Raw genomic sequence first — 17,743 nt, forward strand, 5'->3', positions numbered from 1 at the left:
GAAGGGCTAGAGAGATGGCTCAGTGGGTAAGAGCACTTGTTCTCTCAGAGGACTCAGGTGTGAGTCCCTGAACCCTTCTGGCAGCTCATAACTGTATGCAACTCCAGTTCCAGGGGATCAGATGCCTGCTTCTGAGATTCCCAGGCAGCCAGCACATATAGGTGCACATACATTAATCTAAAACTTTTATACTGATATAAATATATAAGTCAATGCTTACCAAATTGAGGTCATACACATCACAAACTTTTAACTGTTAAAAATATGTAAATTATGCTCACACTTGCATCATCAGCATCTGTGTGGACATTTGCAGGAGCCCTGGAGGCCAGAAAGCGTTGGCCGCCTAGAGAAGTGTTGCAGGTCTTGTGAGCCACCTGACGACACAGGTGCCTGGAACCGAACTGGCACTAACTGTTTAGCCAGCTCTCCAGTCCCCTCTAACTTATCCCATAATTCATTTCAGTAGTTTTAACTATTAATTTTTGGAGATTTTTATGAAGGCAGTGCACAAAACCTACCCAAATTTCAGAAGTCTCCAGGAATGTGAAGGAAGCCTCCACTTCCATTCCCAGTAAAGCCTCGGTGTCAGCAGAGAAGGCTAGGGTTCATCTAGTAGCTCCCCCCATTTACTGCAGGGAACATTTCTGATACACAGACTGCTCCTTCGTTTTCATTAGGAAATTTTGGATAAAACTCATCAGCTAACCAACAGCTATAGAGTACAAGTTTAATGTATTCAAAACTTTTCTTTCTGCAATTCATGGCACAGTTGAGAAAATCAAAGCAATACAGGAAGGGATAGGGCTGTGAGACAGCTCAGTGAGTTTCTGCCTTTGCTTACTACCAAGCCTGACAGACAGACATACAGACATATAAATACATAAGTAGATAGACAGATACACATACATAGATATGTAGATAGATTGATCAATGTAATTTTTAAAACTTTAATAGTAAAGAATTAAAGGTACACTCTGAAGCAAAAATATTTTTTTTTCTTTAGAACTAGTTGTTTACCTAAAACATATCTGTGAAGTTTAGGTCACTCCCTTCCACCCAGAGTTTGTCCCAGGACTGTATGCAGTGTATTCGTCACTGTTTGTACCAGGATTGCAGGCAGAGAAAATTCAACCCACAACAAAAATAACCCCAAAAGGCTCTCCAAGATATAAGTGTCGTTTTCAGATTTCCCTCACAGCTGTTCATCTTCGCTATTAGGAAAAACAGCGAATTTCCCCTGGATGAACTGCACAAAGAAAATAAGTGTTCTTCAGGATGGCGTCTTCACACCCTCCCCCCATCTTTCACCCTTTCAGATTGTTCCCAGGAATCTCGGAGCTTTTTAAAAAGAAGAAAACACATAGAGACACAGACAGACAGACAGACAGACACACACACACAGACAGCGAGAGAGAGAGAGAGAGAGAGAGAGAGAGAGAGAGAGAGAGAGAGAGAGAGAGATACACACACTCCTTCTTTCTGGCCTGGTAACTCACACTCACAGACAGTTGCCTCTCCCACTCTCTCTCTCTCCCTCACTCTCTCCCCCCTTCTCTCCCTCCCTCCTCCTCTTCTCCCTCTCTCCCCCTCCCCCTTACTCCTTCCCATCTCTGGTAACTTGCACTCACAGTTGCCTCTCTCTCTCTCTCTCTCTCTCTCTCTCCCTCTCCCTCCCTCCCTCTCCTCCCCTCCTCCTCCCTCTCCCTCTCTCCCCCCCCTTCCCATCTCTGCTAACTTGCACTCACAGTTGCCCCCCTCCCTCCCTCCGTCCCCTCCCCTCTCTCCCTCTCCCTCCCTCTCCCCCCCTTCCCATCTCTGCTAACTTGCACTCACAGCTGTCTTTCCTCAGAGGGAGGAGAAGGCAGCTTGCCACTGCCTACATTGTCCTTTGAACTGGCCCATAGTATTGGACCACACTTCTTCCAAAAGTTCACTTTTTGTAGATCCAAGCCTCTGATCTATGACCCAAGAACCTTAATGGAATTGCATTTTCCTGTTGGCAAAAAGAAAAGAGAAAGTTCTCTTTACCAGAAAAATAAAGGAAAGTTACAGTATATTTCCTTCTGTTCCTAAGGCCAAATTAAGGAAGGTTCCCAGTGTTTTTTAATTATAGTCCTTGGGTCTTCCAAATAAGCTCTGAAAGTAAAATTAATCTAGCAAAAAGTAAAAAAGAATTCAAGTTAACTAAAAAAAAATAAATAAATTTGGGGCTGGAGAGATGGCTCAGCAGTTAAGCTCTGATTGCTTTACTAGGAAATCGCGGTTCACTTCTGAGCCCCCACACAGCTCACAAGTGCCCATAACTCCAGTTCCAGACCTAAAACACTCTTCTGGCCTCTGTGGGTACCCCCCACACCCGAGTTACACACACTCACAGACACAGAAACAAAAAAAAGAAAGAAAGAAAATAAATCTTTTTTAAAGGAACCTGTTGTTGATACCATTTTTTAATTTTTAGCTCAGATATATTTATTCTCATGAACATGTGAAGAACACATAAAGCAGGACAAACTGAAGCTTTGGGAATAGAATATAATAACTGTCAAGGAAAGGGGATCTTTCAGTTTAAAAAAATGTTTAGTTTGGCAGCTTCCGGGGAAGAGGTAGACTGCAGGCTGCCTCTGGGATCAGGGAAGAAGTGTCCTCATGAGTGAAAACAGACAGTACCACAGAGAGAAAAGGATGTGCTGGAACTTCACAAACGGGGCGAGAGGGACAGATGATGGGCAAATAGCAAAAGGAAGCAAGTCCCCCCCCATTGCAGCTCCAGCTGTGCAGCTCCACGGTGGGGGTCAAGAAAGCAGACTTTACTCCGAGGGCCAGCTGGTAGACCCTGGATCTAGTTGCAGGCAGAGTTGCAACTGTGCCTTCTGGAGGTGAGGAGGCATGGGTGAGCAGACAGGAGCTCCCTCATCAGTGGGCTGTGGCTAAAAGCCATCTTGAGAGGAAATCTATTACTTAACTGAGCTACCCTGAGGCCTGACAATGGAACCACCATAAATCAGAGTCCTACAGCCTCAGGTGAAAATGAGCCGGGGATGCAGACAAAGCCTGGTAAAGTGCAGGGAAGGTCTCCTGCACTCAGCGGGTCATCTCCAGGAGGCTGACTGCAGAGTCTGAGAACCTGAGAGCTCCAGGGGACTACAGGACCTCCACAGCTAATATCCAGAAAGGAAATTAGGGCACACGAGGTTTTGAAAGTGTGAAGACAATTACAGAGAGCTGCCTGTACAGACCTCAGTGCTCTGGCTGCTTCCCTCACTTCTAACTCACCTGGAAACATCACCCACAAAGGGATATGTGGTGGCTTGAATAAGAGATGGGTCCCTCATAGTTTGGGCATTTGAGTGCCTGGCAGCTAGACAGACTGGGTAGGATTAGGAGGTGCGCTGGAGGAAGAAAGTCACTGGGGCAGACTTGATAATTCAAATACTTGAAGGCATTCTGGGTTCGCTCTCTGCTTGCTGTGTGTGGCTCAGTTTCCAGCACTCGTCGTCATGCACGTCTGCTGCGCGTTTCCCCACTGCGACGGCGATGGACGCTTATCTATAAGTTGCCTTGGTCATGGTGTTTAAATAAGCAACAGGAAAGTAACAGAATTATGTACTGAGACAGGGCTACTGCTCTGACAGGCCTGACCATGTTGTTTGCTGGATGAATGTGGAAGACTCTGGCACTTTGGACTAGAAAAACAGTTGAATGCTGTAAATGGAACTTAATGGGCCACCCTAGTAGACTCTTGAGACAGTGTGCTAAGGGCTATGTGGACTGTGGAGACCCAGCTCGTGGGGTTGCAGAGGGAAATAATATTAGCACGAGGGTTAAAGATCACTATTGTGATATTTTGACAAAGAATGTGGTTGCTTTCTGACCTTGTCCCAAGAACTTACATAAAGCTAAATTGTAAATTTGTCTAATTTCTTTGGCAGAGGAGATTTAAGGACAGCCTAATACTGAGTCTGCGGCAGGGTTATTAGTAATCACTCTCATGCAGATCTACAGTGAAAAGGAGCATGTGGGGCAGAAAGAAATACGAAAAATACTTTGAAGGGGAAAAATAGCACTGGAAAACTTAATGCTGTGGCCAAGGTTTGTGCTGAAATAAATAAGGAGGTAAGACCAGTATGGAAATGTAGAGACCATAATGATTTTTGGTCTCATTATTTAACAGCAAAAATTCAGATATAAATCAAATACACATTACAACATAAAGAATAAATAAGATGTAGAATGGTCTCAAAATGTGGTAATACATTGCAATAAAAAATTTATGAACTACACGTCACACAAAAGGTAGATTTTACAAATAAACAGAAGAGGAAAAACCAAAATGCATTTTACATGATTCTAACAATATGAAGCTCAGAGACAAAACTAATCTGCAATATCAGGTCAGAAGAATGTGGACAAAGAGCTTACTATTCATGTGTAAAGATGAACCCAATGCTTCCAATGTTCATTAAAATAAATAACTGATTTTACAAGCAAGGATTATGTTTTCACATCATTAGGAAAATAGGTAAGAAAAGATTATGGATATACTAGAACCATTTGATTTAACTCTATATGTTCATTTTAAGATAATTAATTGGGCTAAATACTAATTACCTGTACTCTTGTTCATGTGTTACACTTTTAAAAAGTCTTTTTCTGTTTAACATCCTTAGCTAGCAGGGAAATGAATCAAAACAACTCTCTGAGATTCTACCTTATGCCTGTCAGAATGGCCAAGATCAGTAACACAGGTGACAACTCATGCAGAGGATGTAGAGGAAGGGGACTCCTCCACTGCCGGAGGAGGGAGTGCAAACTTGTGCAGTCACTTTGGAAATCAATATGGTGGTTTCTCAGAAAATTAGGAACCGACTTACCTCAAGACCCAGCTATACCACTCTTAGGCACATACCCCAAGGATGTCCCATTGTACCACACACTTGCTCAACTATGTTCATAGCAACATTATTCATAATAGCCAGATGCCCTTCAACTGAAGAATGCATAAAGAAAACACAGTACATTTACCCAGTATAGTATTACTCAGCTGTTAAAAACAACGACATCATGAAATTTGCAGGCTGGATGGAACTAGAAAAAAAAAAAAAAAAAAAACCCGAGTGAGGTAACCCAACCCAGACCCAGAAAGGCAAACATGGTATGTACTCACTCATAAGTGGATATTAGCTGTTAAGTCAATGAAAACCATGCTAAAATCTACAGACCTAGAGAAGCTACAAAACAAGGAGGGCTTCAAGGGAGGACACTCGGATCTCCCTGGGAAAGGGAAGTAGAATAGACTTCGTAGGTGGACTGGGGGGTGGGTGGGGTGGTGGGGTGGTGGGGAAGAGAGCACTAGAAGAGATGACTGGAAAAGGGGGGCATTTGGGGATGAATTAGAAATCTAATGCAATGGAAATGCCCAAAAATCTACAAAGATGATCCCAGCTAAGACCCTAGCAATAAGGGATACACAGCCTGAACTGGCCATCTCCTGTTACCAGGCAAGACTTCCAGTGGAGGGATCAGGACACCAACCCAGACACATAGCCGTTGACCTACTATCTGTCCTGCCTACAAGTTGTGCTGGGGGAAAAAGTAATGTAGAAATTGTGGGAATGGCCAACCAATGAGTGGAGGCCTACATGGGGCTGACCTAGGCCTTTGCATATATGTTACAGTGATGTGGCCAGTGAGAGCATGGGCTGTCTCGTGACTCTTTTGATGGCTTTTAGGACCCTAGTCCTCAAACTAGGCTGCCTTCTCCAGCTTTAATATAAAGGGGGGGGGCTTGTCTCACTGCAACTTGATTTGTCATGTTTGACTGATATCCATGGGAGGCCTACCCTTTTCTGAAAGGAAATGGAGGAGGAGAGGATGGGTGGGAGAGGGGGTGGTGGTGGGAAGGGACTGGGAGGAGAGGTAGGAGGGATAATTGCGGCTGGGATGTAAATAAAAAATAGAAATAATAAGTCTTTTCTACTAAGGAAAAGAAAAAAAATACAGTGTGTGTACTCCTTATTACATGATGATGCTGATGACAGGTACGAATATCAGCCACTCACTCCTCCTCCAGCCAAGGAAACCCAACAGTGTAAAGTGTCACACACACACACTGTGCCTGGCTGTGTCTAGACTCTGTTATTTTTACACATCTCTCCTGTCCTGGCTGTCTTACTGCAAAGCTGTGCCTTGCAAAACCATCCAGACAGGGTCCTCTTAGAGGGAGCCTCCCTTCTTCTCCATGGTCTAATCATTTCACACCACTACAATCTACCACCGTTGTTATTACATCAAATAGAAAAATAACAAGGCTTTCAATTTGTTTTTGCAGATTAATTTTTACATCTGAAATTCTTTATTTTTGCCAAATAAAAATCAAGATTGAAGTTTGACTTATTTAAGATTTTGCTATAAACAATTAGCACATTAGTTTCATATACTAAGGACATAAAGGATGACTAACTTTAGTAATACCCATACCCAGAATCAGTTTGGAATCTACAAATAAAAGTTTTCCACTGTCAAATCTTAAGCTAATTGCTTATGCTAGCATTTAAACACCACTTACGAAAGAGTACACATCAGCTGAATGCCTCCAGATGTAGTGAAGTACTCCTACCTTGCTGTTATTTTTTTTTCTGCACTGCCTCCAAGCGCTACTCTTCTGATTGGGAAGAACGGGTTCCATATGAGACCACTATGGACCTTTAAAGGTAAGAGGATCCGGAGTAACTACTGCTCCCTGGCTGAAAAGGACATTCTAAGAAAGGTAGCTGGAGTTTCTTCCATTATGCCCGTAACAGCAAGAAGCCAGCCTCAGTTCTGGAAGGTGCTGCACTAGGTCTTAACAAAGGCAGCTGCCAAGCCATTGCTACCATAAGGCAGGAATAAGAAGAGGGCTTAAGAGGCATGGAGAACTAGGTGCTTTGAAGTGGGAAGATGTGAATAGATACTTGAAAAAGAAGATTTAAAAGAAATTAATTCGGAGGTCACCATGACATGAACAATCAGCAAAGGAAAGTAACGTGTAGTAGAAGAGAGATACAGGAGCGTGAATGTGGGGCTTAGGAAAGGCCTGGAAGTGCTCATGAAGTTGAACACCTATCCTGAGAGCACTCAATCCAACAAGCAGGTTCACATGCAGATACTACCAGGGTGAGTGAGGAGGTCTTGTAGCTGAGGATCACGAAAGCAGAAAGCGTCACCCAGGCTGACGCTGGCACCCGCCCTCAGTCCATCCGTCAGAAAGGCATTGCTGTATAGCACCCCAGGTTTCCTGAGCGAAGAGTGGGAGCCCTGCCATGCACAGGGAGGACGGGCGCTCCCAACTTTCCTTCTCTTCCAGCATAATGAAACACACTGTGGCTGAGTGAGTTTGCAATGTTTCCCAGGCTTAATTAGCTCTCACAAAAATCTACTTAAAAACAATGGAACACAATTTTTCTAAAAATGCCTTATACCAAAATCAAAGACTGAAAAAGGTTAGCTATTTATGTACAAGTGAATACAAGGGCACAATAAACAGCAGGGCTGAGCCTCTGACTATCAATGTGGGCTCCTTGGCATCATTCTCATAAGCTAAAAACAAAGAAAATAATACCAGTTCTCTGTTTCCTATTCATTTCCAAGCCCTGAAATAGACTTATCTGCCTTTATTAACAAGAAACAGTCCTGTATGACAGGGCTTCTGGGGACACATATGACACTATGAAGTCACCATAATTAGCAAACAATTAAAAACTTACCCAAATTTTCATTAATATTTTTATATCGAAAGATGATCTTATTGTTAACAGCACAATTTTAAATACTTTAAACTTTTCATTAATCCCATCTTCTGAAAATATCAACATGTATGTCTTACATATCAACATAACAAAGCGCTATAAAATTTATAAACCATTCACTAAATCAGAGGTTAGCTTTAAAAGATTATGTTGATGGTATAGATAATCAATAAAGCTTAAAGACCACCATACTCAAGGGACCAGGGTGGGAATAGAGAGCAGAAAGAAGGAAAGTCAAGGTGAAGCTAGACAGCAGCCTGACAGCTAATGTGACCTCCACAAATCACCAAAGAAAGCCCAGCAAGCATTAGCGTCCTCCCAGCATGGCAGGGAAAGCATTCACCTCCGCGGAGGCTCCGACTTTACTCACACAGCAGCACCCTGCAGACCTGCACTCATGTTCAGACTCTACGGTAGGTGCTCTCAGGCATGATCCTCCCTCACTGCCCTTCCTGCTCCACATCGCGGGGCCCACCCGTGTGGGCAATCAGAGCAGTGTGCAGCCCACCACACAGGAGACCCTCAGCTCCTGGCCTTTGGCAGTGCTGCATTCTATCTGTCTGCTCCAGGGAAAAACAGTTGCTTATGGTTTAACATAGCTAGTCCCAAACTGTCGCTGCAGACTCCTTGTCCACTCTTCCTCCTCCACAGGACCCCACACCCAAAAGGAAAGGGCCACTCCCCAAGAAGCCACAAGCGGTGCATCTGCTTGCGCGGTCTCCTGCCTCTCCTCTGCCCACCGTGGCCCTGCAGCTGTGGTTCTTCATTTCACCTAATGAATGAATGTTACCAGGTGTTTTTGCCCCTTTGTGCTTCATTCCTTCAATAAACATCTACTAAATTGTCCGTGTGCAGGTCTTGCTCAGATTGATAAGTGATGTAATACACTGCTGCCACTAGAATCAAGATGCTCTAATTTTAAAAAAGTATTATACATGTATGGGTGTTCTGCCTACATGTATGCCTGTGTCATGAAACTGGGGTTACAGATGAGTGTGAGTCACTATGTGGATGCTGAGAACCAAACACAGGACCTTTGGAAGAGGAGTAAGCACTCTTAAGCTCTGAGACATCTCTCAAGGCCCATGGTTCCAGGAACTTTGAAGGAAAAATACAGAAAGTAATGCCATTATAGCAAGTCATAGTAAGTTCTAATCTCTTCTGCAGAAAAGCTTTCCTCTCTGTGGGCAGGGCAGGGGCAGATCTGCAAGTGTGTCCCATCTGTCCCAGCCATTCACATGCCCCCAGTCCCAGTATACATGGACTTTCTTAAATCTATAGCTGTGAATGACAGATGGGAAGAAAGTAAGGGCAGGTGACACCGCCTGAACAACCTGAAGAACAGCAAAGAGGTCACAAATCAAGTCCTTTCTTAGTCTCCTACAAATGAATAGCACAAAAGTATGCAATGCTAATTTTAACCTATGATCCAGGCTGACCTATATTAAATTACTGAACAAATTATAGCAACCTGTTTTTTGTTTCCATAACTCTCTAGAAAAATTCCCATTTTGCAGGAGGCCCTGACCAAGTCTCCTAGGTGAAGAAAGTAGTCAGGTTGCTGTGGAATTCACTGTATGGATGTGTACATACAGACACACGGACATCATGGGCACCTGATATTCCTGCAGTGTGAGAGAGGCTGTTACTGGCACACTATCCATTGCATGCAGACATCATGGGCACCTGATATTCCTGCAGTGTGAGTGAGAGCAGCTGTTACTGGCACACTATCCATCTGCTTTAGAACTGGTCATGGACCTCGACTGATGCATCTCTAGCTTTTCGATGTATAAAACTGTTAAGTGAGTTTAAAACTGATGAATGAACGTGGGTGTGGGTTTTCTGGCTAACCTACAAGAATATAGTGATTCATAATTGGTAAGAGCATGTCTTCTTCCACTAGACATATCCAACCACAAGACAAGACAGGCTTCTAGTGGTCTGAATACTTCCCTGGCCAGGAGATAAACAACCTCCCTGCCTTCTAATATAATTAGAACTCATTAGTCATTCTTCCCTGAAAGACCACCCCCTTATGCCTTATATTCCCAATTCCCTGGATCAACAGAGGCCTCAGTTTCATCACACCGGGGCTCAGAGCCGTACTGTAAAAACATGGCCCACCCGTCTGCCATCTCAGCCTCTGGTAGCTTCTGAAGCACATACATCTTTCACCAGAAACCCTTGCACTTTCAACTTCCGTGTTTTTGAAAGCTGAGTATCTCCTGAAAGCCCCCAAGGACAGTTCTTTCTCAGAAGCCCTCTCAAGCAGCGATGTTTGCTCTCTCCCACAGGCAGAATTCCCAGGACAGCTTCCAGAGCGTCATTTCTCAAACACCACAGTCCCCTGAAGCACCCCACCAGACTGCCCTACCCATCCGGCTCCTGCTCACCGATGTCAACACACTTCACTCTTTTTCCACACTACCTGGTCCTCATAAAAGTCTCCAACAGACCCTCAGACAATCACCCCAAAATGTGGCCCTAGTCCTTGCCTGTTTGCTTTCCTCCATCTGTTTCAACAGCCCATGGCCACAGGTGCCTATGCACACAGCTTACTAACAGCTGAACTTCCACTGTGGTTTTGAATTCATGCCTTCCTCTCTCTGATGACTACCTACCAGCAGCCAGCGTGTTTCTCTAGTCCCTGGCTAAAATAATTTTGGGGCGAATTTCTCCCCATTAATTTACTCACTATCCATCACCAGGCTCACTGTGTACTACTTCCTTAAACATCAAGGGTTCTAGGCTTGGCATCACATCTCCTTACGTGTTCCTTTCCAAGTCTTCACTCTCCTTTGTGTTCATAACGTTTTCCAGGCAAAACTTGCACCTTGACCAAACACAATGCTCATCGACACCGTGCCCCACAGGGATTACACACACCTGAAGAACACGCTGACAAACATCTGCTTGCTCTAATTTATGTGTACCATGCATTTCCACTGGGTCCCGGCTCTAGCCCACTGGTTCTCCCACTGCTATCTCTCAGCTCCCAAACTAATCCAGGCTAAGTGGCGCTCACCTCCTCTCTGATCCACTCTTTGCACTCACTCGTCTATAAGGAGGCAGAATATGCCTTCTGATCCTGGAAGCACCAATTCTCTAGCAGTAATTGCTAGCCCTACAAAGACAAGTATTTCAAAAATAGCTCTAGATACTCTAAATCACCCCTGTCTTTTCTGCCTACACCCTGTGTGTTGGTCAATTTTCTGTGACAAATACCCAAGGGAAACAGTTTGAAGAGGAAGCTGAGAGAGCCTGGCAGGGCGGCTCATGCCACAGTGTGGGAAGCAGGAGCGGCATGTCTGTGCCAGTGGCTTCCTCCTCCTTCCCCTTCAGTCCATCCATGAGATAGTGCCATCCACGTTTAGAAGAGATCTTCCCACCTGGTTAATACCCGCCGAAGATGCCCTCTCTAACATATCCAGGTGACTCCCGATCAAACTGAGTCAGGGTGAGCCACCACACTGACACCATTCTCCCTTTGGGCTACACTAATTAGCGTGTAGAACAATACTCCAACATGCTTCATGCTTTTTTGTTAAGATTTATTGATTTTTATTTTTAAAAACATGAAGAATAGAATTTGATGTTCTATTACATCTGACAGGTATTTCAGAAGTAAAGGAAATAGCAAAGAGAAAATAGAAGAATTAAAATTTCAGGGTATAAAAAAGTTAACAGAAAGCATATTTGGTGACATTACCTCCTCTAAGGTCACAAAACAAACAGGCTTAAGTACAAGATTTGAGCTTTAAAAATAGATTACATCATTTTAAAAGTAGAAGGAAAAGCAGCCAAGTATGGCTCAAGCCTGTAATTCCAGTACCCAGAAGGCTGGGGCAGAGGGGACCATTCCAAGTCAGAGACCTCTTAGCTCAGAATGTGTTCCAGGCTGGCCAAGGGTTGCCTATACAGTGAGGTGGGAAGACAGACAGACAGACAGAAACACACACACACACACACACACACACACACGTCCAGTATATTGCAATCACACATATCCCATTTCTTCAAATGAGAAATATGAGTTCTTACAGACAGTCCATGACGTGTTAAGAATAATTAAAGCCATACAACCAACATGGTACATTCTGCTGCACGACTATCTTTTACAAAGACTTTCACAAAGTTAATAGAGTCAGGCAAGGTGGTACACACCTTTAATCCAAACACTCAGGATGCAAAGGCAGGTGGATGCCTATGATTTCCAGGCCAGCAAGAGCTACACTGTGAGACAGTTCCAGAAAACAAAACAAAACAAACAACAGAAAAGAAGAGAAGGAGGAAGGGGAGGAAAGAGGGAGAGAGGGAGAGAGAATCGAAACTAACAGAGTAACTAAACTTGCATATAATTATTCCTTTTGGGGGAAGGGGAAGAGGAGAGATGTTTGCCAAAGCAAACTTAAAAAACAAAACTGCACAAGCTCAGAAGCCTTCATTGGTTGCATACGATTCCATCTCAGCTGTTCACTGTGAGCAGCTCTTATGGCTTCCTCAAGAGTGGGTGGATTACAGTGATGCTCGTCACTCACTGTCTGTGGACAATGAAAGAGGTCTGAACTGGGTAGTGGTGGCACATGGCTGTAATCCCAGCACTTCGGAGGGAAAGGCAGGAGGATTTCTGTTTAAAATCCAGTTTGAAGCCAGTCTAATCTACAAAGTGAATTCCAGGACAGTCTCTAAAGACACAGAGAAACCCTGTCTCGAAAAAAACCAACAAAACAAATCAAACAAAGAAAAACTTCAACAACAACAAAAAAGAAAAGAAAAGAAAAAGAAAGGAAGAAATGAAAAAAAAATCCAAGTAATTCACTGTTTTTGCTTCTTTCATTTACTCGGTAAAGAATGACAAACATACCAGGGAACTGAGAGCAGAGGCCAGTACTAGGGACGATGAACTTGGTCCTGCCTCCTCCCACTCTCCTCCACAGCGATGAAGTTCTAATGAGCACTTTCACACTCCTGCCATCCTAGGAAGGCACTGTTCATCCCCAAGCCCTCACCCCATCTTTTATTACCTAGCCATAAGCCAGGACTGTGCAGGTGTGTACGCCTCCTTCACAGAGTCCTAATGTCAGTAGCTCTCCTTTCAGCTTCTCTGTATATGGCTGCCACTCTTGGGGTTCCTCGTGGTCCACAATGGCTAAAGCAAGCACCACCTGTGCCGCTTCTACACGCATTCCTTGGTCAAAGAACAGGCTGCACTTGGTTTCAAGAGAGCCGGGCACTCACGCCCACCGCTAAAATGTGAGACTACATGGGCGTGTGCGACTAGTCACTGCTATACACGTACATTCAAGAACAAACTTCGTAGTAGCCCCCCAAAATTCCCCTTTAACTTGAGATGACAGGACACTCAGGTGCCTCTTGAACCTGTCCCTTCCCTCAATTGGTGCAGGAAAACTGCCCACCTCGACAACGCAGCAGTAACCACCTGAGAACTGACTGGACTCTGGGAACACAGCAGCCTCTAAACATCAGGACGTGTTTCGAATCAAAGACACAGGGCCCGCAGTGTGCGCCAGGAATCCGGTCAGGAGCTGAAATGAAGGCCAATAGCTTGGGCTGACTGTGCCTTCTTCATGGGCCCTCAGACTCCCCAAAACAGTGACAGGCGACTTTGTTTTCTGTTGCTCACTGTAAACTACACACACAGGGAAAACTGTTTCCTCCGTAATAAAACATTATTTCCACATCAGTGAGATGGCTCAGTAGGTAAAGGTGCTCGGTGACCTGAATTCAATCCCTGGAACCCACATGAGGGTAAAAAGAGGAACAATCTCACAGACTTTTCCTCTGACCTTTTTACATGCATGCCATGTCATGCACATTCACACACATCATGCACACACAGTAACACTTTTTTAACTGAAAAAAGCAAATATAAGCTGGTGATAATCATTTCTTTGGGGTTGGTTTCTCTGTTGTGGTAAATTTTGTTTGTCTTTTGTTATTTGCGTTTTTCTATCTTGAGACACTTTATTTTGAAAACTGTCATACATAAAGTCAGAATTATCAAGTTAAATATCCACATACCAGCCACCTAGAATTAACTGATATGACCACTTTGCTCTATCTATGATACTCTTAGATCCATTACATATCCTTCTATTCTTTCAACATTGTAGCTCATTATGTCATTGCATTCCAAAGAAAATGGAGAAATGATTCTTCTTAAAAAGAAAGTCCATCTCCAAATAACGCCAGACTTTTTCAAAACTCATTTGCTTGTATAAAAGTTGGTTTCAGAACTATACAAACACCAGTTTATAAGGGCCTTTATTGATATTCACAAATCCTGTCACTAAGTATTCTTGGAAAGATTTAGCAGGGCAGTGGTGGTGCACGCCTTTAATCCCAGCACTTGGGAAGCAGAAGCAGGCGGATCTCTTGTGAGTTCGAGGCCAGCCTATTGAGACCAGCCTAGTCTACAAAGTGAGTTCTAAGACAGCTAGGATTATTACACAGAGAAACTCTGTCTCAAAACACAAAGCCAAACAAACAAACAAAAAAAGATTTAACCTTTAACTTGATTCCAAACATACATGTCAAATAATGTAATGTAATGTAAATACCTGCTTAATAAAGTTATGTTCACTTGACAGGCATGAGTTTTTAACAGTATTAAAGTAAATCAATTTTGTCTGCTTTATCGCTCAAAGACAAGTTTTATAGAGCCTTAAAAAACTCAAATTCTACATTCAATAGCAAGTATAATTCATTTTTTAAAAAATACTACAGATATTTCAAAAGCAGATTCAAACACACCCCAAAACACAGTATTTACAGCAAGTCTCAGAATGGTCCTAGAATTTCAACTGCACCTATTTGTTTTTAAGCATATGAAGCTGTCTGACTAAGCTTGCTAGCAATTTAAAACACAAGTGTGTGATACATCCAGTTTGTCAGTTTGAACTGATTGTAGGTAATCCTGGACTAAGGCATAGCCTTAATCTTGAGCAAACTCTGCTGGTTCACAACATTCCAATGAGCTGTACTCTGCAATCTCTATTCCCCTGCATGGAAAAGCATGCCCTGGTGCCTGAGCTTGGCAGAAGCTGCTTCTGCCAAGGAAGCATCAGTCTGTTGTTTGGCGATTTTAACTTTCTAATATCAACATTTGTAGAGGTGGTGATGACCAACTTCAGCTGTGCTCTACACAGTTGAAGACAAAAGGTCCAGTCACCAGTAGCCTCCACTGTCCCGCTGCGTCAGGAAAACCAGTCTTGCCCCTGTGGTGCCAGGTGAAGATAATTGGGATTCAGTTTTTTTTTTTAAATATTTATTTATTTATTATGTATACAATATTCTGTCTGTGTGTATGCCTGCAGGCCAGAAGAGGGCACCAGACCTCATTACAGATGGTTGTGAGCCACCATGTGGTTGCCGGGAATTGAACTCAGGACCTTTGGAAGAGCAGGCAATGCTCTTAACCACTGAGCCATCTCTCCAGCCCCTGGGATTCAGTTTAATGTTTATCTTACAGTGCTTATAATGGATCAATAGTCAATGAAAACATTTAAAGTTTAAAACCTATTTTACTGCCTTAAATGAAATATTAAAATTTGAAGACAATGAAAAAAGGACTACAGAATTATTACAAGTTACTTCAGACATAATCTCAGAGATCACCCATCCCAACCTCCTCGTTCAATGGACAGGAAACAGAGTTAATGCACTTTCCAGTAATATTATGTCAGCGAGTAAATAGCAGATCAGAATTTTAAAAGTCAAGTTTGTGGCACTTAGCAAACCAATGACACCTGATACAACAATGTAGAAAAAAACTTTAAACTCTATACAAATTTGTTTAGAAAAAAAAAAATGAGGCTAAGCAGTTAAGCCTGCTCTTCCTGAGGTCCTGAGTTCAATTCCCAGCAACCACATGGTGGCCCACAATCATCTGTAATGCGATCGGGTGCCCTCTTCTGGCATGCAGGCATACATGCAGATAGAGACAGAACATTGTGTGTGTGTGTGTGTGTGTGTGTGTGTGTGTGTGTGTGTGTGTGTAATAAATAAATATTTTAAAAAAAACTGTCAAGTGCGATCACTGTTTTGAAGAGAGTAATTAATGAACTTGCTTCCTGGAGGGAAAAGAAAACTCCAGTTACATTAGAATACTGGATTAAACACCACCTAAATGAGAATAGAAAAAAAAGGAACACTAACAGATCAGTTGAGTCTTCCTGTGAGACTAGAAAGGCATTCCTATGCTGCCTTCAGGTCAGGAGGGAGCTATATACCACTGAAACAGTCCAAGTGCTGGGGGTCAGGGGCAGTAAATGAAGAAACAATGCAATGTGACATTCTAGACTGGCTCCTTAGCACCAAAGATAAGGGTGTGAGTGACATCACAGGGATTTACACTCATGATCCCCAAAGAAACCAAAGGTGGGTAAATCTACAAAGTCTGGTTTACTATCAGTTGCTTAAATCGCAAAACAAGGCTGCCGCTTTACTGAGCCGCTGGCAGCCTGTGAGAAGGTTGCTGCGCTGTGCTGCCACCATTAAGAAGGGGGGTCCAAAGGCACTGTATACTGGCTGCATCTCCAGCTCTGAACTCTGCAGCAGAGATGATGTCTACGGTGTAGGAGGAAAGGGCTCTGCAGCTCAACGTCATGCCACTGCAGTTAATTGGTGCAGGAGAATTATCTGTATTCTGTCAACAAAGAGACTGGGAGTATTCTGGAAGCAGAAACTCTCTCAGCACTCCTGCGCAGATCACTGAAGAAACAACATGTAAGCTGCCCCTGCTGGAAAAGGTACTGAGCCATTATGGCTAACATAGATAAGAATAATGGGTTAATATAAGTTATAAGAGTTAACAAGAAGCCTGACCTAATGAGCCAATCAGTTTATAACCTTAAGGAGTCCTGTGCGTGATTTTCTTTGGGCTTGCCGGCTGTTGGGGTACTGGGCGGGACAGAAACCCCAACAAGCCGGCCCCTCATGTTACAGTTAATTACAAACTCTTCCAAACCTCTCAGTTTTTTACTGAACAAAGTTCTGAGATTATGCAGTGAAATTCTAACCAGCACAGATTCTCAGCAGGAAGACACCCCAAGAACACAAGGAGTAAAGAGCTTCCTATGGCTCAACTTCACTCTCTTCACTGCCAGACCTGTACGATATGAGCATTTACGTGCCTATTGTGTTCTACAGAGAAATAATCTATTCCTGATTTGAATACATTTAACATAAACTATCACAGAAAATGGAAGGACTAATGTTTTCATTTCTTTTAGTATTGTCATTTAGCCAGTTCCACAGATCCAACAGAATGGATAATGGTGATGGCCAAGTGAATAAAATTTCTTAGGCCTAATTAGACGAAGTTTATGTAGATAAGGAATGGGAATCCGGAAGGACTTACTTGCTACTCCTGATGCCAGTCCATACAGCAGTCCTCCCCCATCCGACTGCGGAGGGAAAACATGGGTTCCAGGTGGAGGTGGCTTTTCTTGTCTGATAAAGTTGTAAAGCAAGGTTTTCACAAGTTTGCTGGTATAGGGAAGACTACACAGAAAGAAGGGGGAGAAAAAAAATCAAACTCCTGCTCACAAGAGTCACCTAATTCTGCATAACAACACAGAAATATGTCTTCCATTAATACTAGCCAGGGAATATGGCAGTAGCACATGCTTGCCTTAAGCCTTGACACTGGCTGCCTCTTACCACGCCAGAAGCACACATCAAATAATTAAAACGCAAGCATCTGTTACCTTATTTGTAATTTACATAAAATTGCAAGCAATTATAAGTTCAGCAGATAATACAGTACAGCAGGTTCTTAAGGAAGGCTATAATGTAGATCAGCAGAGAAATCTAAGAATTAAATGGCAGTAAGATGTTCAAGCAGGAAACTCCAGCTATTACATTATAGGTGATAAAGGAATTTCTATAATCTCTATTCTACTTGTAGATTATTGTATATATTATTGATA

General features: G+C 43.1%; 1 protein-coding gene across 3 annotated transcripts in view; it reads right to left on the minus strand.

Moving 5' to 3' along the window:
* The window catches only part of Dym (dymeclin), a 288,571-nt gene that overhangs the window by 193,831 nt on the left and 76,997 nt on the right, over positions 1-17,743 (minus strand). For all 3 annotated transcript variants that reach the window (XM_085676420.2, XM_048419152.3, XM_048419153.3), the window contains exon 8: positions 17,173-17,315. In XM_085676420.2, the coding sequence (XP_085532546.1) occupies positions 17,173-17,315 (143 nt within the window). The remainder of the gene's footprint in view (positions 1-17,172; positions 17,316-17,743) is intronic.

This window comes from Myodes glareolus, chromosome 13, assembly GCF_982192425.1.
Source record: "Myodes glareolus chromosome 13, mMyoGla1.1, whole genome shotgun sequence".
Lineage (NCBI taxonomy): Eukaryota > Metazoa > Chordata > Mammalia > Rodentia > Cricetidae > Myodes > Myodes glareolus.